At 42.0% G+C, this 23,180-nt stretch overlaps 1 protein-coding gene across 1 annotated transcript in view; it reads left to right on the forward strand.

Moving 5' to 3' along the window:
• LRP1B (LDL receptor related protein 1B) overlaps positions 1-23,180 on the forward strand; it is a 1,255,163-nt gene that overhangs the window by 1,009,783 nt on the left and 222,200 nt on the right. Inside the window, exons 57-58 of the mRNA XM_054044441.1 lie at positions 7,107-7,192; positions 18,912-19,034. Coding sequence (XP_053900416.1) covers positions 7,107-7,192; positions 18,912-19,034 — 209 coding nt within the window. The remainder of the gene's footprint in view (positions 1-7,106; positions 7,193-18,911; positions 19,035-23,180) is intronic.

Raw genomic sequence — 23,180 nt, forward strand, 5'->3', positions numbered from 1 at the left:
ATGTCCTATATGTGTTCTTTCCTGACTTATTTCAACTGTCAGGATTACATGGTGTCAGTTATCTGAGGAACAGGAGGTCAAGGACGGAGAATTAGAAGTATGGGACTCTACCAGTTACAAGCCATCTCCCATGCACAAACAGAACACACTCCATTCCTCCTCTGCTGGACTCCTCCGAAAGTGTTGGAAATCCTCATCTCCCTCGCAGGCAGAGATGCTCCTGTTCTTGACCTGCCTGCACTCCCTGCAGGCCTGGTTTTCCAACAGTAGGTCACTTTCTGCCTCAGTGACAGGAAGTCCTGACTCCCTGTATCTGTGAGACTCTTGTCCCTGCAGCTTCCATGAATAACGGGAGAGGAAGCTGAAGAAGCAGAGTTGAGAGACGGGATCTGATTTTCTCGTCTCCTATCCCTTACTTTATAGGGCACATGCACATTTACAGGACACAGAGCAGTCAGATGAGAGGAAGGAGTGGAGCCTTGAATAGGAGGGGGTAGGATCCGAGATTCATTCTGGAGCTTAAATATGTAAAGATTTCAAAGTGTTAATGACAAACTTCTCAAACTTAAATTGGCAGCTGTTCATGTTGGAGCAAAGCTGGCTGTGGTAAGAGTCATTCCCAGCCTGTGAGAGGCTTTCCCAGATGCTACTGAGTACAGTGTGGTTATTTTAGCTATACTTTTATTAGTACCTGGAGAATTTATTATGAAAAGATTCTCAGGTTTTATGGCTAGGCACAAGAGTTGTCTGATTTGTTTGGGTGAGGGGAGGGACAAATGTCTTATTTGTACCTCCTTTCCTATCCACACTAAGAATTAGAGAGATTGTTACCTTAACGATCATCTCTTGAAGGAGGTGACACAACCTGCATCAGAGCCGAGTCCCAATCATGACCCCGGGGACTCTGGGTCAAGTCAGAGTACTCCTCTAGATTTTTCTGACTCCAAACATAAATCTGGGAGTGAATGTCATGCTTCCTCTTCTCTATCTAGGTTGAAGAGATCTAAACATTCAGACTTTGACAAGACCTCTAAGTCTCGGTCTTCTCCCAAACTCTCATCTGGTAAATCCTCTGGTACTGGTTTGAAACCTCACAAATGGAAGTGCTCACTTGTTCCATCAGAGGTAGTACTGTTGACTCCGGCTCCATGTGGGCCGCTGAGGCCAGTGTCTTCACTTGTTCTAGGGCCTTCCCATTGGTCTCTGGACCCTCCAATATTGTTGGCACTGTCAGAATTAATACATTCAACTGAGGTGCCTTCTACTCTTCAGGCCTTCCTAGCAGCAAGGGAACTTCTTTGTTTTTCCCTGCCTAACTCTCTCTACTGCAGCTGGCTCTGATATTTACCTAACTGATACTATCTACACGATCCCTTCTGCCAATGCACCCAGCACCGATATCTCACTTGGCACCATCGACATGCCTGGCACCAATGATGCAACCAGCACTGACTATCCATTCAGCTCCACTGATGCACTGACAACACACACAGTGTCTATTCCAGCACCGCTGATACCAACCTCTTCATCAGCTTTTCAGCCACTCCAACCTGCATCTTTTATTGACCCTGGTATGTATCCCACATATTAGCCATAAGAACACCTATGGGAACAGCTACCCACTACCATGAAGAGGCTTATGTATCTTCTATGGGCTCAGAAAGGGAAGGACCTGTCTGTCCTCCAAGATTCTTCAGCTCTCCCTATAGATCTTCTATTATCAGGTCTAAGGATCAAGACTGGTTCTCATGCAGGAAAGTTGCAGCTTGGGGGCCCCCCACCACTGATGGGGTATGACCATGCAATATCCTCCATGGCCATATTGGTCTTGGGCTGCACCAAGGGATTTTAGACCCCCATCTCATTCACTTCCTGGGAGAATGTCTCCCCTCACTTTCAGTGCATGAGACATCTTTTCAGTATCCTGCGCCTATTCCTCAACCCGCTCTCATGGAACCTGACATGGAGGAGAGTGAATTACTAAAAAGCCTTTATTGCCCCTTCTCACATTCCTTCTTCCTCACCAGATGAAGCTGTTACCCTGGAATCAACTTCTCTCCCACTCACTCCGACCCGGAAGATTTTAAAGTCTTCCGGGATTTCATGAGAAGGATGGTTACTTCTCTGGGAGTGCAGGAGGAGATTGTGCAGGAAAATCTGAACACTCTCCTGGATATTTTGCAGACTTCTACTCTAGGAAAATTTGGCTTTCCCATTAATGAGGCCTTGTCAGAGCCTGCAACGACTCTTTGACAGACTCTAGCCTCTATTGCAGGCTCCTCAGCAAGGGTTTGAGCATTTCTTTACTCATCCAGTTCCTGATTCTCTGGTAGTAGGACGTGGTAATGAGCAGCCTTGCCAAAACCATCCTAAGTCCACTCCAAAAGATATGAAGCTTAAGAAGCTAGATTTATACAGCTGTAAAGTCTATTCCACTACTACACTACAAAAGCCAGTTGCCAGGCTTTTTTTAACTAAGTATAACTTTATTAATTTCTCTGCTATTTCCAAGTTCTCTGATAAACTGTCAGAGGAATTTTGTGACCAGTTTTTAGCATTAGTGTCTGAGGGACATCTTATAGTGTGAACATCCCTTCAGGTAGCAACAGATCCGCTGCTACTGCCTCATGCTCCATGGCCAGTGCAGTCTCTATATGAAATACTTCCTGGCTGCAGGCTTCAGGCATCCCAAAGGAGCATGCACATCACAAGAGAGGACTTACCATCTGAAGGGTGTTAACAATTTTCTACAAAAACAGGTGATACCATGCACCTCTTCACTCTTTAAGAGTTTACACTGCAGCTACAAAAAGGAACCTAGTTAGGTCACAGTATTTTTATACACCCTCTTTCCAACAGAGTCCACAATATCCCTCCCAAGAAGAGGTCAAGACCTCCTAAATGTTGCTAGCCATCTTCACCTTCTCACCAGATGTCTACGACGTCAAAGCAGTCATTTTGACTTTTTGGTAATGGACAATGTGCCAATGCTATCTCCTTCCTTTGAGATATGCTTATCCCTTTTTTACCGTGCTTGGGAAAACATCACATCAGACAAGTGGGTACTTAGCACAGTAAAAGAGGAATATGTTATCCAATTAATTTCCCTTTCTTTTCCCATTCCCCCTCTCCCCTCACTTTTAACAGACCCCTCTCATGAGACTGTGCAACCTCAAGAACTATGGTCTCTTCTAGAATTATGTAAGAACATTAGAACGGCCATACTGGGTCAGACCAAAGGTCCATCTAGCCCAGTATCTTGTCTTTTGATAGTGGCCAATGCCAGATGTCTCAGAGGGAATGAACAGAATAGGTAATCATCAAATGATCCATCCCCTGTTGCCCATTCCCAGAGGCTAGGGGCACCATCCCTGTCCATTCTGGATAATAGCCGTTGATGGACCTATCCTCCATGAATTTATCTAGTTCTTTTTTGAACGCTGTTATAGTCTTGACCTTCACAACATCCTTTGGCAAGGAGTTCCACAGTTTGACTGTGCATTGTGTGGAAAAAATACTTCCTTTTGTTTTTTTTAAACTTGCTGCCTATTAATTTCATTTGATGACTCCTAGTTTTTGTGTTATGAGCAGGAGTAAATAACACTTCCTTATTTACTTTCTTCACTTAATTGGGAGACAGAGAGGAAGTTCCTTACCAACACAGAGGAAAAGGCTTTTTTCCCTTGCACTTCCTGGTTCCAAAGGAAACTGGGGGCCTCTGTCCCATTGTAGACCTTAGAAAGCTAAACTATGTGATCAGAAAGATCAAGTTTGGGATGGTTAACTTCTCTTCTAGTATCCCTTCCCTGGAAAGAGGAGATTGGTATGTTTCCCTCAATTTACAAAATTTGTACTTCTATGCAGTAATACATCCCTCCCACAGGAAGTACCTTTGTTTTGTGGTAGGCACCAACCACTATTAGTACACAGTGCTCCCTTTAAATTTGTCAACAGCCCCTAGGGTCTTCACTCTTCACTTCCATCATTTGGGCATGCAACTATTTCCTTACCTGAACAATCAACTGGAGTAGGTAGGGGAGGGATAGCTCAGTGGTTTGAGCATTGGCTTGCTAAACCCAGGGTTATGAGTTCAATCCTGGAAGGGGCCACTTAGGGGTCTGAGGCAAAATCAGTACTTGGTCCTGCTAATGAAGACACAGGGCTGGACTTGATGACCTTTCAAGGTCCCTTTTAGCTCTAGGAGGTAGGATGACTCCATCAAGTGACCAGATCCAAAACAATGTCCTAGTGATCTCATCTGGGCCTGAAATTAATTTGGAGAAATCTCAGTTACAACCCACTCAATGCATAATTTTTATAGGAGCAAACCTCGATGACAGAACAACCAGGGCTTATCTTTCAAAGAACAGGTACCTATCTGTAGCTGCCCTTTCCAATGACCTCAGATCCAGGTCAATGACAAAAGTGCATACCTGCCTTCATCTCCTGTGCCACATGGCCTTGTGGATGTATGTAACTCTACATGCCAGACTTCACCTTCACTGTCTGCAAGGCTGATTTCATTCAGTATTTCTTCCTTCTAGGTGCCATCTGAATGTGCAGATTTATGTATCTACTTGAGTGTTTCACTCTCCGAGTTGGTGATTGGACCCAAAGAATATGTGCAAAGGAGTCTCATTTTTATATCCAGAAGGTTTCCCCTGCATATAAACATGTTGGAACTTAAAACTATTCATTTGGCCTGGTAGTATTTATGCCCTCCCTCAGAAAACAGGTGGTGCAAGCTCTCACAGACAACACCACAGGTATGTTTTACCTGAACATCAAGGAGATGCAAGATTGTCTCAGCTGTGCTGGGAAACTATCCTCCTTTGGAGTCTATGATGTTTCCCTGAAGGCTTTTCACCTTTCAGGAGTGAGAAATGTAATAACAGATTGCACAAGGGGGTTTTCATAGACCATCTTGAATGATCAATCAGAAAGACATTCTCCTCCATGCTTTCCACTGCTAGGGTACCCAGTAATAGACTTGTTTGTGACCAACCTCAACAAGTGCATGGGATTTTTCTCCAAGGCTAACAGCACTGCAGATTCTATCACAGATGCTTTTCTTCTTCCCTGGTCTGGTCACCTCCTATATGTGTTCCCTCCAGTTCCTCTCATTCCAGTGGAGCTCAGGAAGCTAAAACAGGACTACGAGTCATTAAGCCTCATTGCACCAGCATAGCCAAGACAATATTGGTTCATGGATATACATCAGCTGTCCATCCATTCACTGGTAACTCTACAACTTGTTATAGAACTTCTGTCACCAAACCAGGACAGATCTCTGCATCTGAACCTTAAATCTCTCCATCCTATTGTGTGAATAATCTCTGGCTGAGCACTCGTGAGAAATTGTGCTCCCAAGAGGTCTAGGCCTTCTTGGTGAGCAACCGAAAAGAATCCATTAGAGCTAGGTATGCATCGAACTGGAAAAGATTTTCTGTTTGGGTACAGTCCCACAGTTTATTGCCCCATCATATTGAGGTTATGCATGTGCTGGACTATCTCCTGCACCTGAAATCATCAGGCCTCAAATAGTTCTGTGAGAGTTCACCTGGCTTTTATTTCAGCACTATATCCGCCAATAGAGAGGTTTTCCATCTTGTTTCTCGATTTTGAAAGGGCCTAACCAATACTTACCCTCCTGTGTCTGCTCTGGTACCTCTATGGGATTTAAATGTAGTTCTCTCGATACTCATGGGTTCCCCTTTTGAGACTACGGAGACAGCTTCTTTATCTTTATCATCTATGTAATTGGTATTTTTGGTAGCACTTTCTTAAGTGAGGAGTGTTTCAGAACTTCAGGCTCTCTTAGCTGACCTTCCTTTTATAGTATTTCATGAGGACAAGGTATCCCTTAGACCACATCCTAAATTTGTGCCTAAGGTAGTATCAACCTTTTATCTAAACAAAACCATTAACCTTCCGGTGTTTTTGCTGAAACCCCATTCGCATAAGGAGGAGCAAGCATTCCATATGTTGGATGTTCATGGAGTACTGGTGTTTTATTTGGACCTCACAAGATCTTTCAGATCTTTCTCCCCAGACTCTTTGTAGCCTACCTGAAAGAACTAAGGGTCAACCAGAGTCATCTCAGCAAATATCACACTAGATTTCTGAATCTATCAAACTATGCTACCAGCTCACTGAAGTCTCTCCTTGGTCAAGAATAGCAGTTCGCTACACCAGAGCGCAGTACACTACTTCAGCTTTCTCGGGCAATGTTCCAATAGCTGATATATGCCCTGTGGGAAATGGTTTTCTCTGCATACTTTTTCTAATCATTCTGCCATCACTCAAGCCGCTCTTGATGATGCCAACTTTGGAAAGTTGGTACTTTAGTTTCGGTTAAGATTATCCACAATTACTCCACCTGTAAAGGAACTGCTGTTGAGTCACCTATGGTAGAATGTAAATGTGTGCAATCACTCAAAGGAGAAAAAACAGTTACTTACCTTACAGTAACTGTTGTTCTTCAAAATGTGTTGTTTACATGTACATTCCACGACTCTCCCACCTTCTGTGCTACTTTGGATTCACTTATAGTGGTGCAAAAGAATGGAGAGGGAAAGGGCACACATGCCCCTTTTATTGCCCTCACCTGAGAGCACAAGGAGAGCAAGGGTGCATGCACCTCCTAGTAGTATTGCTGGTAAAAGTCTCCAACTTTAATGCACTGGATGCACACATACCTACAGTGGAATGCATATATGCACAATACATCTTGAAGAACAACAGTTACTGTAAGGTAAGTAACCTTTTTTCTCTTTCCACCTTGCATTGTTGTTTATTACTTGACTGATTTAAAACTCAGGATAAATAACCTAAAAATATCCTTTACATTCAGTTTGGACTTCAAATTACCATGAGTTTTAATATGGCTCCTGTATTACAAAGGAAATTTTAAATTACATTAAATGATATTAATTGAACGCTTTGTTCATTTTTATGTTGCATCATTGATCTTACTTGAAACAATTGAAGGTTTTAACTATTTCTTTCATCCATAACACTGTAGCATTGTAACATTTTATTTTTCAAACCATCTGTATTTCAGCTTTATATTCCTAATGTAATATATTCTTTCTTCTGTGGTTTAGATGAGGAGCCTTTCTTAATTCTGGCTGACCATCATGAAATAAGAAAAATTAGCACTGATGGATCCAACTACACTTCATTGAAACAGGTATAATCACAGTAACAGTCTCTACGTTTCATTTTAATACTCTTATTACTATTTAAAGTATGCAGTTGAGAGAAAGATAATCCTAGAACTGTTATAGTAGAATAATGCAGTAACCTAATGTATATAGTGATTTTTACAGTTTCTTAAAATGACTATTCTGATTGATTGAGTTTTTGATTTGTATTAATATCCAGGCAGTTGTTTGTTGAGTCACTCTGAAATCCAAAAAATGTGTGTTCTTTCAACTTTCCAAAGAGATGACTACTTCTTTCGAGTGTTTGCATATTTTGATTATGCTGCAGGTGTGTGTATATATCTCATGCACTGGTGCCGGAGAGTTTTCCATAGCAATACCCATAGAGGCAGCCATGCTTGCACCTTGGCTTCCCTCATGCGCCAAGGGTATACAGTGAGAAGCCACCCCCACCCCCCCATCCTTCATTTCCTTCTTACCGTTGATGACTGAAGTGTGCTTTTCATCCCTGGTTTATCTGTGAACTACATTTGTATATAGTTAGCTAGTTCTTAGTTAGTGGTACTTGTTTGGTACTTTGTACCCTTATTTATTGATTTTTTTAAAATGTATTTTATTATTGTTGAATAAGCAGGTGTCTTCAGGCTTCACCAAGTACCAGGGTAAGTCTTTGCCAAGGTCCCCTGGCTTTAAGCCCTGTTCCAGGTGTCATAAAGTGTCATTACTGGTCCTCACTCTCTCTGTTTAAAGTGGAGTCTGAATTGCCATGGCTTCAAAACTGCAATGAAGAAGAAGAGAGAAGATGCATCCTCATGGAAACTGCTCTTTTCCCTGAGCACCCGTGGCCTTCAGAACCAAAAAAGAGGATGTCTTTGACTTCTTTAAAATCCTCTACCACAGAAATAAGCCATTCCAATACCAAAGATAGACCATGCCCAACGGCTCACCACTCCCTGGTACTGCCTCGGAGTGGGTCTCAGAAGACTGACACATTGATTCTGGTACCCATTCCAGGGCCGACGAGATCACATACTTCATTGGTGGCAACAGTGGATCCATCACTCCTGCTTATTGTAGGGCAGAGGGCTCCGTTGCTATGGACAACAACAGAGACCTACACAGCTATGAATGGCCTGCTAGTACCTTTGCCATTCATTCATAGAGAGGGCTGTCTACTGGTGCTGTCACACATGTTGCAGGCTTCAGCATCGACACTGGTATCTTTCATGGTGCCCATGAGCCCAGGTCTGGTATCATTTTCCTCAGCTTCTTCATGAACAGCACCTAGACCACTGGTACCCACTCCACCTCAGCACATGGTACTGGTAGCTAGGAAGCTTCCAGTGCTGTTCTGTTACTGCAGTCTTGATGAAAGTCCCAGTCCCAATCTATGATGTCTCCTCCCAGTATTTCACCACAACTCTTACTCCTCATCAGACTCCTAAGTGGTTCCTGTGTTTCCCATTTCAGTTTGTTTGTTGATCAAAGATGAGCCAGGAACCACAATGCAGAACTGCTTTAGGCTCCTGGGAAACATAACTGCTTGTACATATGATCCCTTATGCCAAACTGCATCTCGGCGGTATGCAGTAATGGCTCAAGTCAGTCTACCATCTTCAGCTACAACACTTAGACAAGATAGTATGGATACCAGCCAAGGTATAGTCATCTCTAAATTGGTGGATGAACCAAGACAACATGGAAGTGTGAAAAGGAACGAATTAGGTTTTCCAACTGGATAAGTGTTAATAGAATAACCCTTTTTTCTTGAGTCCAAGGAATGTTAGCTTACTAGTTTTAATGCAAGCTTCTTTTCGGGTCAACTTTTAACTTGAACAGTATTTTTCAGATAAGGACATTTGCTTATTCTTAGCCAACCAACAATTTAATAATCCACCCAGAACAATGAACAGCTCATCACTTACATGCAAACACAACCAATGTTCTAGGTATGTACTACATACACATTGCAGTCTTGCATTCTATAATCACAGAGTAAAGTTGAGGCTCAGCAGTTATATCAAAGAACAATGCATATTACCAAGATTTCTTATTACATTTACTTATGATAATAAATTCTCAATTCCTAACACATTTATCACACTTCCAAGGATGTGCTGGTCTTTAAGGCCCCTTTAAGTGTGTGGTTACTACTCTTTGACTGGATTAGTCCAAAAGACGCAAGTTTAGAATATTAAAAAACAATTGTGCAAAGTTCTCATTTTCAGTCTCTCCTAGGTCAGTTTGCTTGGACTTATAAAGGAGTTAAATCTAAAATATGGTTATTTGAGGTCTCACTAGAGAGTGTAGACTCAGAAAGATAACTTTCAGTTATTTATGATAAAGAATAAAAGGGGAAATAAAATCATTGAACTGAAATCTCAATACTTCTTATCCTGTTAACTCTGGGATGGGAGAATGGCCTTTCCACACAGCTGGTCCAGGCATTGGTTGCACGTAGGATGCTGCAACTTCTTTTGGGTCCAGTCAACTCTCTTGAGCACATGGTGACCTCAGTTTTATATAACCTAGTTTCAGGCTCATTAGAGGGGTCCATCATCTGATTCCTACTGGACACTTGTCAGGTGGGTCATTAGATTTCATTTCTCTTATTTTCACCGCTGCTTCCATTGGTATCCAGTAGATGGCTTTTTGGTATATAAGAAATATATTTAATTCTTAACGGAGGCTTTTTAAGTTTAATTCATTTCAAGGATTTTATTTCATTATTAGCCCCCATTATTAATTAGGATTCCCCACTTTTAAGCAAATTATTTTAATATTTCAAAGTTATACCTTAGTTTTTATCTTTTAACATACCTTCTTCCTTCTGCCTGAAAATTCCTATTATATCTAAAGTGCAATAATTAGTTACAATGCAAACCAACAAAATCCTTATAATCTTCTAAATTGGGAGGACATACTCCATATATTTTTGATTGTACATAAACATTTCACATTATTTAGGACTTATAATAGAACAAGACATTATTCACATATGGAAGGATGTAGTGCTAACTCACAAGGCAAGCAAATGTGCAGCTTCTAATTTGGGGTGAGAGATTATCCATGGTTTTATTTGCTATGCAAGGAAAGCAATGTGCAGTTTATACACTGGGGTGAAATATGTGGCTTGGATTTCTTGGGGTAACAGGTAGTTTGCCCAATTTTATGTTCAATCTTGCAACCACATTTCTAGCTTGCTTAACTTAGTTTTCCCACCCATCTGTTTATTCACTCGCAATGTGCAATGTGCTGGTTTGCTCAGGAAAGCAGTGTGTCACCCTTCTTGGTAACTTGAAGTTTTTTTAACTAGATTGAGAGGGAGAAAGCGGTTGCAAATTATGAGAGATTGATGCCTACATAATTAACAATACTCTGATTTAGCCATGGTTTCTCTTCTTGGGGAGAGGAATTTCTGACCTAGGCTGTTATGTGGGTCCTTAGACAAAGTGTCTTGAATGATGTGAACCATTTGCTTCATTATCTTTACTTCCTAGGAAGATCCTATTCTGGAATAAACAGAGGTGGATAGCTTTATTAATTTTCATTAGGGCCGGAAGGAATCTGTAGTTGTTAATCATTTCAGACATATCTGTTCTCTATATCCCTTGCACACATGTGCAGGGAAGTCCAGTTATCACTGGTTCTCTCCTGTATTACCTTGGTAATGGACACTTCCACCATGGGGTAGAGATGTCATTTGGACAACCTGCAAGCTCATGGCTTTAGGTCCACTCACAAGGCCAAATTAAACCTAAATTTCCTTGAGTTTGCTTACAATATCCATAGAGTCAGCAGTTCCTGCCATACATTCAGAGAAGGGCTATCCAGTTGCTCACCGACAACAGCACAGCAGTGTTTTATGTGAACAAGCAGAGGTATGCCAGCTCAGACAGCCTTTGCCATGAGGCAGTGAGGTTGCTGAATTTCTGCATATAGAACTTATTAACTCTCATAGTTTTGCACCCCCCAGGAGTTCAGAATGTCTGAGTAGGTTGTTCAACCTGGATCACAAATGGTCTCTCAACACAACCATTCAAAGATCAGTGTTTCAAGTAGGGGGAGTTCCTACAGTGGATTTGTTCACAACTCACCAGAACTGGAAATGTCCTCAATTCTGTTCAAGAACAGGTAACAGTCTCAGGTACATCTCAGACAGTTTCCTGTTACTTTGGGACAAGGCCTTGCTGTATGCATATCCCGCTGTTTCTTAGAAAGAAGGAGGCACACATGGGATGTGAATCTCTGAAGTGGGGGGCACAGCAAAAAAAAATTGTAATCCCGTGCCTTAGTAAATGAAAATATTTCTCCATCTGAGATGCTAGCCACAGTATGTCTTCTACGCCATCTACAATTCAAAAGATTTTGAACTCTCTTTTACATCTTAAAGAGTCAGGTCTGGCAGTCAGCTCCATTAAGGTGCATCTGGCTGCCATTTCAGCATTTCACCCTCATATTACCGGAAGGACTGTTTTTTTCTAATACTGTGACAAACAGTTTCCTAGAAGGTCTAACCAGGATGTTCCCCACCTATCAAGGATCAAACTCCACCTTGGGACTTGAATTTAGTGCTGTCAGCTCTTATTTGACCTCTATTTGAGTCCTTGGCATCCTGCTTATTGCTATGCTTCTCAGTGAAGGTAACCTTCTTAGTAGCCATCACCTCTGCGAGGAGAATGGTGGAGTTACATGCCCTGGTAAGAGATCCTCCATAAACCATATTCTACAAGGACAAGGTGCAGGTCAGGCCACACCCTAAGTTTCTTCCCAAAATAGTGCCTCAGATTTTCACCTCAGTCAGTCAATATACTTACCAGCCCTTTTTCCCCAAAACCACATGTTCACAAAGATGAACAAAAACTCCATACTTCAAATGTACTTTCAACTTCCATACTTTCAGGCTTCTTTCCAGCTTTTTGTATCCTATGCAGAATGAATGAGAAGTCATCCTGTCACAACACAACAATTCTCCAAATGGATTATCAGCTGCATTGTTTTGTTATGCTCCATGAGAAGCTTTCAACACATTCAATTAGGGAACAATCGGCATCCATTGGGGAAACTCTCCCGTTGTGAACATCTGCAGAGCATTGATATGGTCCTTTGTTCACACATTGCTAGACACTGTGCAATTACTTCTGCATCAAGGGAAGATGTGATTGATGGGGGAAAGATGTCCTACAGTCCTAGCTCCACTTCCATCAAAAAACACTTGGGAGTCACCTTCAATGTAATGGATATATGCAATCACTAAAAGAAGAAAACGCGGTTACTTTTCTTTTGTAACTGTTGTTCTTCAAGATGTGTAGCATATGTTAATTATATGACCCAACCTCCTTCCCCAAAACATCAGAATCACTGATCTAGAGTCTAGTTCAAAGGAACTGAAGGATGTTACAGGGCAGCTCCACCCATTATATCCTCATCCTGGACCCTGCAAAAAGTCAGAGTGCATGTCTGTCTGCCCCTTTGGGTCCTGCTAGGGAAATCTCTCCAGCAACGGTGCATCAGATGAGTACCCACACTATTACACTGAACAAGTGTTGTTCTTCAAGAAGGCGAGTAACCATTCTCTCTCTCTCTCTGTGTGTATTATTTGGGCTAATTACTATTCATTTTATCTATTCACACAATTTATGACAAGATCCAAAATTTACTGTACTGTAAATGATGCAAACATACACACCTAAAAGTATCCATAATTAGTCTAAATTATTGTAAATATACTAGAAGTCAAAATATTTTATTCGTAGTCTTTCTTTGAGAAAAACTTCCTAAATAGAAACACGGACACCTGCTAAGGACAGAGGTATTTTTTCAGCATTTTTGTATCATTGCAGCTATTTTTCATCTATCTGTAGTTAATTACCATAGATTTTATTCTGAAAATCATTTTAATAAATGATTTATTTGTTTCAGAACTAATCAGATAATTAAAAAAATACTACAAAACCTGTCTCAATAGGAATTAACAGTAGCAGTAAGCAGAGCCTTGCTTTTTCCTGACTTCTTGTATATCTTAATGTCACAGGGGAGGTGTTCAATTTCACACGGGAGTATGTACCAAATTAAACATCTTGCATTAATTATTTGACTGTACATGAGTTCTATTAGAGAGTATAGCAAACAACATGATGTGAAGTGTGTCTCTTCTTCTGAAAAACCTTCACATTACTTTTGGGTAAGGTGTCACTGCTTCTCTCTTTCCTTCCTACACCAATCTTACAGCCAAGACCAAAAATACAAGTTTTCTGTATGAGTGGTGTTGGCAGTTGTCCTCAGGGCTCCACCAATCTTGAGTTAACAGTCCCCCCCTCACTATTACACTAGAGCCCAGATACCTCCACCCAAAGAGGACATCTGAATTTTGGCTCCTACATCTTCACATCAGTCTCTGGCCTACACTAGTCTGAGTTCTACTTCTGCTGTTCTGAGAAATTACTGGCCTTTGTCCTCAGGATGATGGTGCCTTTAAAGTCATCTGGATTTGAAAAAAAGGAAAGGGGGGCTGAACCAGCAGAACAAGTGAGATATCTTCCTCCTCAGGCTCCCTTTTTGTCCCTCCTGCCTAGATAGCTCTCTTTCTCTCTGTCTCTCTTGGGAGATCAGAGATCTCTCAGGTCCACCTCCTTCACTTAGACATTGAAGGGGACACCTAGGAGACAGTGAGGTTACAGCTCTGACTAAAGGGATGTGCAAGGCTCTGATAAAGATGGGCAACTACTCTCCTCTACCTGTAAGATCTGTGCTTCCCTATCCTAATAGCTGTTCAATAAATGCTCACAAGGAGAGGAACTAGGAGTTTGGATTTCATTCAATGTCCACTAAATTGCTATGCAGCTCTTTCCATTTCAGCATCAGCTCTTCTCCCTCTCTGTCTCCTTCTCCCACACATACAACCAGTGCATCTTTGTCCTCCCTTCCTATGTTCTTTTACCCTCCTATTCCTGCCCTCTCCATCATCAAACCTCCAGGATTTCCCTAGACTGAGGGAAGGTCAATGGGTAGGGAGGATCATGGATATCATCACAAAGCTAATACCACTTTAAAATCTCTCCCTACCCTTTACCAGAAGCAAGGACAACTAATTAGTCCAAGAGGAAATAAGGGTGCTGAACCATGCTTCAGAGCAGGAAGGAGAGATGTTTTATGGACAGAGAAGTACACTTCCTTTCTCCCCCCCTCCAAATGAAACTGGGCCACATTTCTTGAAGATGTTGAAGCTCTGATATTCCTGGTATCCTTTTCCATGTTATCTGATCCAAAGAAAAAATAAACCGATACAAGCAGAAGGCAGTTCCCTATCAATCTGGATACTGAGGAAATTTTATGGCAACTTGGAACATCCAGATGCAAAGCCTATTTTTCACAAATTCTTAGATCGACTTGACTCATTACCAAAGTGTGAGGGTTTTAGCCTTGTATTCATACAACCTCAGTCACCTTACTTAAGAAGTCTTCTTTATCTGCAGACTGCTCTATGCCCCATAAGGATGCCTATAGCAGAAATCTGGAGACAAACGTTAAAAAAAATTGGTAACTGAGGGTAGTGTGGCTTTCACTGCAGCAATCTATTGTGCAAAAGCTCTGGTTGTATCACTGTGGGTTTTGGGGGGCTAATTCTATACAATCCAACAGCTCTGAATTCTTTTAATGTTGTTCTCTTTGATTTAGTCACATTTTCTCCCTACATCTTGACTGACAGTCATATAGGTTGGACTCTGGAATAATGCATTGCAGTAAAACTTGCAGATCAAGCAGCCACTCACTATCACTTCATTAAAAGACTAGATTTTTTTTCTGATTCCATGGGACCACCTTAATACCTGAAGAATCCAAAGAATTCCTTTATGTTGTATGTAAGCCTTATATATCCTATTTTTCCTCTTACTACAAGGATCTTCGGCGGTTTGGAAATACTCCAGACAGAACCTTCTTCTGACCAAAGATCCAAATGACATACATCTCCAAATAATCCAAGTTTAGGTTGAAGCTGGCTGATGACACTAAGATGGCAATGGAAAGTTTGCGATCCCAGAGGTGTATTCTCCACCCCATTCCCCATCCATTATTATCTCTCTCATTTTCTTCAGGGTCTTGTGTTCAGCTCTCTCACACAAATAGCTTGGTTCATTCACTTTCTCATCCCTTCCCTTATTCAGTGGAAGAGACTTATTGTTCAGCATTTCAGAGAAAATTTCAGAGCAGCTTGCACATTCTCCAACCCATTAGTTTGGATGTTTAGTTTAAGATTGCTGATGTCTTATTCAGTCATACAGTGGTCACCATTAAAAGACAACTTTTACCCATGGTTAGAGCAGGTAAGCAACTATGTGTAAAATGACCATTAAAAAAATCTGTCCTTTATTCATGCTTAGGAGCATTTCCAATGTGCCACTTTATACTTCAGACTCATCTCACTCAGATCCTAACTGTGGTAGTTGCAGCTGTTCATAGTCAGATTTCTGATATGCCATACATTGATGATTGACTAGTCCTTGCATGATCTCTACAAGAAGCAATAGTTATAGTTTGAGAGTTGGTTTAGCTGGTAGCCCATCTGAATTTCTGGTGAACTTTGAGAAAAATGAATTTCTCAGCTGTTAGTCCATCTCACAAGTGATCACAATACCGGCAGAGGTATTCCCTCTGCAGAAACGAATCTCACCAACAAGAGAGAAGCAAGCCTTTCAGATGTTGAAGTCATGATATATTTCACAGTCTCTGCACAGGCTGCCCTTGCTGATACCAGTTTTCCAGTCTCCTGAGAGCACCCCTTTCAAGTGGCAGGACCATGCTTCCACTTCTCTTTGGGATGGGGCACCATGCCCCAACCATTCCCTGATTATTTTCCCCAGATTACACCCAACCATGATAGTTAGCATCTGCAAGTTTTCTTTAAGGAGACTGTGAACAGTGATATTATACAGTAACAGAGGCATGTTCTCCAAAACAAAATATGATTTATTTTGGCCACAGGGCACATGTTTTTTGGAGAAGTGTATTTAAAATAACATAGTTCTATATGCATATTGTCTTACCCATGACTGGCATTCCCCTCAGATCCGTCGGTGGACCTGCCTGAGCCTTAGGTTCCCGCATTATCCTGTTGTAACCTGCTAGATGCTGACCCTGGTTCTTAATTACTCGCTCTCTGGGTCAGCCTGAAGCATGCTCTTTCTGTTTCTCCTTGTGACATCTACCAGTTGAGCTGACCACCCTCCCTTTCTGCCAGGGGGATCTTTTTTATCTCTCTCTTAGTCCAACAGCCCTTCCTCATGGTTGTCACTGAGAAGTCGGTCTGCCCAGCTATGAATCTGGCTATTGTTTGAAAGAATGCTCCTTATCTAGACCATTGTTTCAGCTGGCCTGTGTGGTTTCTTTAACCACTAACCCCTTTTTGATCTAACTGTGCACTCAGGCATGGTAATATCACCCAGCAACACATGATGCTTGTAAAAATAATACAAATATTTCCCAATTCTCACAATGCAGATGCTTGAACAGGCACAGTGGCTATGATTCAGGATTCCAGTCCACATCCACACTCCCTCCGTCACTAGTGGAATTCCAAGGTGGAGGTTAGGACATTGGGACATCATTTTCTTTGTCAGATACTGGGAGGAATTGCCCACAAAACAAAAAACAAAACAAATTTTTTTGAAAGGAAATGACTTTGTAAGACCCTCACAAGAGGATCCGCATATTGGACAACAACCATTAAAGCTATGAGTGTAGCTTTTTTTAATTGAGTGATTGCTCGGGGTTTATGGTACAGCCAATGGACAGCTTTTTGCAATGGTTACCTCTCTTCCACTCCTAAACTTCTTCAGTTCATGCCCAGTGGACTGTTAAGTGCCCAACACTACAGATGGTTTCTTTGAGAAAAGTTAATTCATTTGTCCCACCACCCTTCACAGCACTAGTGCTCTGCCTTCCTCTGACCCAAAACAATATGGATTCATCCTTCTACAATCTGAAGATAATTGTGGCCCCATCATTGTGACACGTCAGAATGTTAGGAGGTTATGCTTTGATTATAAGGCAAGGCTTTCCCAGTCTCAAACCACAGGAGGGCTCTTCCCTTTCTGCTTATTGGTTGCTTCCTTACACATTGCTTCTAGAGCTCAGTTAAGACCTCTCCTGTCTAGAAAGCTAGGAACTTTGGTTGATTAGGGGATATGGGCATGAAAAGTCTCTTCTTCATTTGCAACCCAGGACCTGGAGCACATGACTTATGAGGAGAGGCTGAGGGAACTGGGATTGTTTAGTCTCCAGAAGAGAAGAATGAGGGGGGATTTGATAGCAGCCTTCAACTACCTGAAGGGGGGTTCCAAAGAGGATGGAGCTCGGCTGTTCTCAGTGGTGGCAGATGACAGAACAAGGAGCAATGGTGTCAAGTTGCAGTGGGGGAGGTCCAGGTTGGATATTAGGAAAAACTATTTCACTAGGAGGGTGGTGAAACACTGGAATGCGTTACCTAGGGAGGTGGTGGAGTCTCCTTTCTTGGAGGTTTTTAAGGCCCGGCTTGATAAAGCCCTGGCTGGGTTGATTTAGCTGGGAATTGGTCCTGCTTTGAGCAGGGGGTTGGACTAGATGACCTCTTGAGGTCCCTTCCAACTCTGATATTCTATGATTCTATGACCACAATTTGATTGGTTTAATGATGCTGTCCCATTGGTGTGATATACATAGCTTCCAAAACTCCAGGCATATCTACACTATAGTCATGTAATCTTCCCCCATCAATCGTTGCTATCATAATGGGACTTTCAGGAGAAGAGTCTCTGCAACGTTTGCTTGTTTGCCTAACCTATTTTATGTATACCTATCATGATAGCATCTGGCTGTTAGGGAGCCTTATGCTTTCCTATGCACTCAGTCAAAACAATCTCATAAAATATTTCATCTTTAACATAGTCTTTGACTTCATTTCTGTGTCATCAGCCTTCCTCACCATTCGGTAAGAAGAAGGATATTATGTCTCCATTCCTGGAAATAGAACACTCAAATCAAACAAGCTCTGATTGTTGTTCTCTTTCAAAGGCTGATAATAGGTCTTAAATAAAGCTCAGGAAGACTAAGCAGAAGATAAAAGAAACCAATCCCCTTTACTTTTCTTGCCACAGAAATCTTTCCAGATTTTGACACTAATTGGGATCAGACTTCAATTAGCCCTTCTCGAGGCTGTTCAGAACCAAACCAAAACCAGGCAGTTCAAAACCAACTAGGCAACGAAGGCCACAAAAAAGGCAAAAAAAAAAAAAAAGATCATACAAGTTTCCACTCTCCAAGATAGCAAAATTCACCATTTTGCAAGAAAATTCCAAATGACCAGTGAGTGCTATTTGTGGTGCATATACTGGAGAAAACTCAATCAGCTTCATCTAGCATACCACTTCTCTCCTTTTCTCATCTCATCAAATTCAAGATAACATAAAGCTATTGGCATGTGTAAAACACCTGGCAGACATTCAAGCAACAAAGCCTCATTTGGAGACTTCTTGCTCTTTGTACCATAGTTTGCTATTGTTCCCAGTTTTGTTTACTATTATGATTATGTTTACAAATAAAATATGGAAACATCAAATGCCTAAGTACTACATAAATATACAGTAAGTATAACACATCTTTTGATTTCAATAATAATAAATGCAGTGATTACTTTGTATTTTGAATACCATCAAATATTTTGTATTCAAACATATGTTAAAAAGTGGACCTGATTCTTTTCCTTTTTAGGGGCTAAACAATGTGATTGCAATAGACTTTGATTATAGAGAGGAGTTCATCTATTGGATTGATTCCAGCAGACCAAATGGCAGCAGAATAAACAGAATGTCTCTGAATGGAAGTGACATAAAGGTAATAATAATGTAATTACTAGAATTAGGGAAGTATTACTATAAATAAACTAAGATCAGATAGAAAAAATACTATGTCTGGTCTTTATTAAATCTCTAAAATGTGTGGTCAATGTTTCTTTTTCATAATAGAAGTCCAAAATCCATTTCTGTTTCTCAGCTAATATGGACCTGATTAAATCTGAGAACTGAGACCTCTGCAACGTAATGAAAATTTCTAGACTGGAAATGCAATAATTCATCCAGAACTAATCAAAATAATTGTGTCCCTGAGCCAAATTCTATGACTTAAAAGGTCATGCAGTGTAAGATTTATCCTGGGTATAACTTTATACAGGGAGAGGGATAGCTCAGTGGTTTGAGCATTGGCCTGCTAAACCCAGGGTTATGAGTTCAATCCTTGAGGGGGCCATTTAGGGATCTGGGGCAAAAATCTGTCTGGGGATTGTTCTTCTTTTGAGCAGGGGGTTGGACTAGATGACCTCCTGAGGTCCCTTCTAACTCTGATATTCTATGATAAGTTGATCAATAAACAGATGTAAGTCAAGAAATAGTGTACACTAATCTAGCTTTCTGGAGTGTAACTTCTTCCATAATTTGTGATTTATGGACTGTGCCTAGTCTGTGTAGATGCTGGAGTTAATTTAATGTAACTGCTGTAGAAAATCCAGAGCAAGACCATGTCTTTGCTTCTGCACGGCAAAAGTTCTGCCTCTGTCAGTAGACCAAGTTCAGTGATTCAGTTATTACTCACCTTTGTTCATTTAAACCATTTATTTTTTCTTAATTTGGGGGCAGTAGTGAATAGTTATTTTATATTCACAGTCTCTCTGAGTCTGACCTGTCCTGGGAAACAATGAAGCTGTGACGGGGTTTGTCTCACCACTGTGGCACCTCCTGCTGGCTGTCCTGGGAATTAGCTTAGTTCACCAGTGCGCTCTCATCTGGTGACATCTCGCCACCATCACATCTGCTCCAGAAAGCATGCTGCCCCAAAGAACACAGCGTCCTCTTCAGGACACACCCTCCGGCTGTGTCACACTCTGTTCTCCCCCTTCCGGGTTAACCATAGTCCCCTATCCCTGAGGGAAAGAGGGGAACTGAAACCCACCCACTACTTCGGGTCCCGGCCCAGGGACCCTGTAGATGGCAGCCATGTGCTGTGTCTCCTCCAAACCCTCAGTCTACTTCCCTGCAGCCCCAGCACCTTCTCTGCCCTTGTCTCAGGGCCTCAGCATGCCAGCAGTCAGCTGGGAGCTTGCTCTCACTCCCCTGATTCTGCCTAGCACTGCTCTGTCCAAGGTGATAGCTGCCTTCTGCCTGCAAGGCAGCCAGTTCTCCCTTTGCAGCCCTTCTTCTATGGGCCAGCCCACCCCTGATTGGCTGCTCCTTGTAGCCCTCTCCAATTGGCTGCCTGTTGCACAGCCTCCCTAGGGTTCTATTAACCCTTTATGGGATTGTGTGGGGCATATACCCCATCACAGAAGCATTGAGGCATTTGGATTCTCAGGTTTCTCTGCTGCAGTGTTCCCTTCCAGTCGCATCACCCTTTGCTGCAGAACAGAGCTACCTAGTGTCCATGTCTTTTTCCACTTTAGCTAGCTTTCTTTGACTCTTGTATATATTAGTTGTTTTTAAATCTAGAGTTAGTTAGTTACCTGTAGGATTAGTTGCCTGCTGGTATATCTTTGGAAAATTTTAGTTTTTCACTCTAATAGATGTTTTTTCCAGATACCAGAACTTTAGAGTGTGTAACCCTAATTCTCTGGGATTTAAGCATTGCCCCTTCTCCCTTTTCTGTTTGGGACAGTCTCATGTTCGCAGCAAAAACAAACAAACAAACAAACAAAAAATATCCTACCAGAACAAGACACTCCTCTGCAAGTGCTTTTCCCCCAAGGTGAGGAATACAGAACAAACAACATGTGACAGATGTGTAATCGTGTTGCTTAAAGTAGTTCTGGAAGGTGTTTAGATACTACAGTGGAAAGCACAGTGTAAAAAGCTACACTGAATACAATAGAATAGCAGAAGTACCATCTGCAAGTCCTCAAAAAAGACTTTAGAAGCCCAAGTAGTGCATTTGCAGATGTTTCTTCTTTACTGCTCCAGGAGTTAGGTGTGAGACCCAGTGTTTCTGACCAGAAGTGCTCTGTTCAGTTTGCTTTCAGCTCCAGGGTTCCATTATCCAAAACTACAACCTCTGTCTCTGGTAAGACGAACAAGGTCTCTGAGAAACAGACCACTGTTCCTCAGGGAAAGTGAATAGTAGGTTTCCTACAAAAAACTCCACTAAGAAAAGATCTAAGTCCTCACTGTGCTTCCATTCTAAGGAGATTCCATGGCCAAGTATGACTACTGTAGAAAGACTGAGGGATCTCTGTACTGAGGCTGTGGTACTACATCCCAACACTAAATTGTTACAGACTGTTTCAGTGCTTGCTACACAGGTTACAGTAGCATCAATGTTGCAGCGGTTTTGCCACTTCTTTCAGTACTGAGTAAATCAGTGGCATCAACATTGGCACTCTCCCCACCTTTATTCTCCACTCTAGCCGCGATGCTTGTGTTGCCACTCTGTTTGGTACCAGTTATATATGTGGAAACAGGAGATTTGTTTTGGAGGAGCCTGAAAACCTGTTATCCACAGCTCTGAACATAAGATCATCAGTACCAGGTGCTAAAATATCTTTAATACTGGGGGTCTCCCAAGGTTTGACTGCCCATAGACTTTCTGTGCAGCCTAATACTCCAGCTTTGTCAGCCCTTCTCCCAATCCTTTGCATGTGGACTACTCTTTATTGTCTTCAGCTGAAGGTATGTCTACCCTGCACACTTCTTTCGGCGGCCTGCAGAATACATAACCATGTAGCCCCCTTAGTGTGATTATAAATAGCAGTGTAGCCAGTGAGTGATGAAGTGTGTAGGTATGTTCCTACATGCTCTCTACCTGCCTAAGACGTGCCTCCTGTTGACACAGTTGTCATTAGCAGTGTTGTGTCCTGCTGCTTCTCCGCAGCTGGAGCCTTCCCTGCTACAGGGAAAGACTCCGGCAATGGGGAGGCAACAAGGAAAGACTTTGCCAGCTCCCCACAGCTGGAGCTTCCCCTGTCAGAGTGAAAGACTCCTGCAGAGGGGAAAGGCTCTGCCAACTCCCATCTGTTGGGAGCCTTTCTCCTCTGCAGGGAGAGGCTCTGGCAGGGGGAGGTAGCTGGGAAAGGCTCAGCCTTTCCCTACTGCCTGCCCCTTGTCAGAGTCTTTCCTCACCTAAGTGAAAGGCTTCAGCAATGGGGAGCTGCTGAAGCTTTTCCCAACTGTCTCCCCCAGCCTGCTTTTCACTGCAGAATTTAGTGCCGCCACCAGTGGTGTGTAGTGTAGACATAGCCTGAATCACAGAGAAGCAGATAAGGGTCTCCAATATATTCCCCTAAGACACCTTCATGTGACTTTGTTGATGAGCAGGACAGTCTAGGGATTCTTCCTGGTCCAGATATTACAGATACCTCATATTCCTTGATACCTATTTGTGGCCTTTGGGCTGTTACCTTGTAATATCCAAGCATGTCTCTTTTGGAACTTATGCAATACATACAGACCAGAACGTCAACCTCTGTACCAACCTTGAGAGGAAAATCTTCAGCTACATCTCTGTTGTTGACTCCATAAAAGCATATCCATTCTGGGGAAGCTTCTGAAGAGGGTCCACCACATTTGCCGTTTGAGAAACGTCAACAACCATTTCATTCTCATGCCCAAATGTGGCAGTAGTTTCCTTGACCCCATCTCATGTGGGTTATTTTAAATATTTTCAAGATTTGATCAAGAAATGTGGCAGAATCTTTAGATATGCTCCCTGAAGAGGTTCAAAAATCTTCACTTAAACTTATCAATACGTTTCATTCAGCTAAGCAAGGGACAGTAACTTTCCCAGTTCTCATGGACCTGCCAGGAATGGAACTGCCGTGAACCTGCCAGGAATTTATGGAAGAAACAGACTGTTCCAGTCCCCACATCAAAGATATTGAACAAGAAATATCATGTCCCATCTGCAGGAGCCGAATTTATCTATACACACCTGATACTGGGCTGCTTCATAGTTGTTGCAGCTATTGACAAATTAAAACAGCAACACAAAATGATTCAAACG

Source organism: Malaclemys terrapin, chromosome 11 (genome assembly GCF_027887155.1).
Source record: "Malaclemys terrapin pileata isolate rMalTer1 chromosome 11, rMalTer1.hap1, whole genome shotgun sequence".
NCBI lineage: Eukaryota > Metazoa > Chordata > Testudines > Emydidae > Malaclemys > Malaclemys terrapin.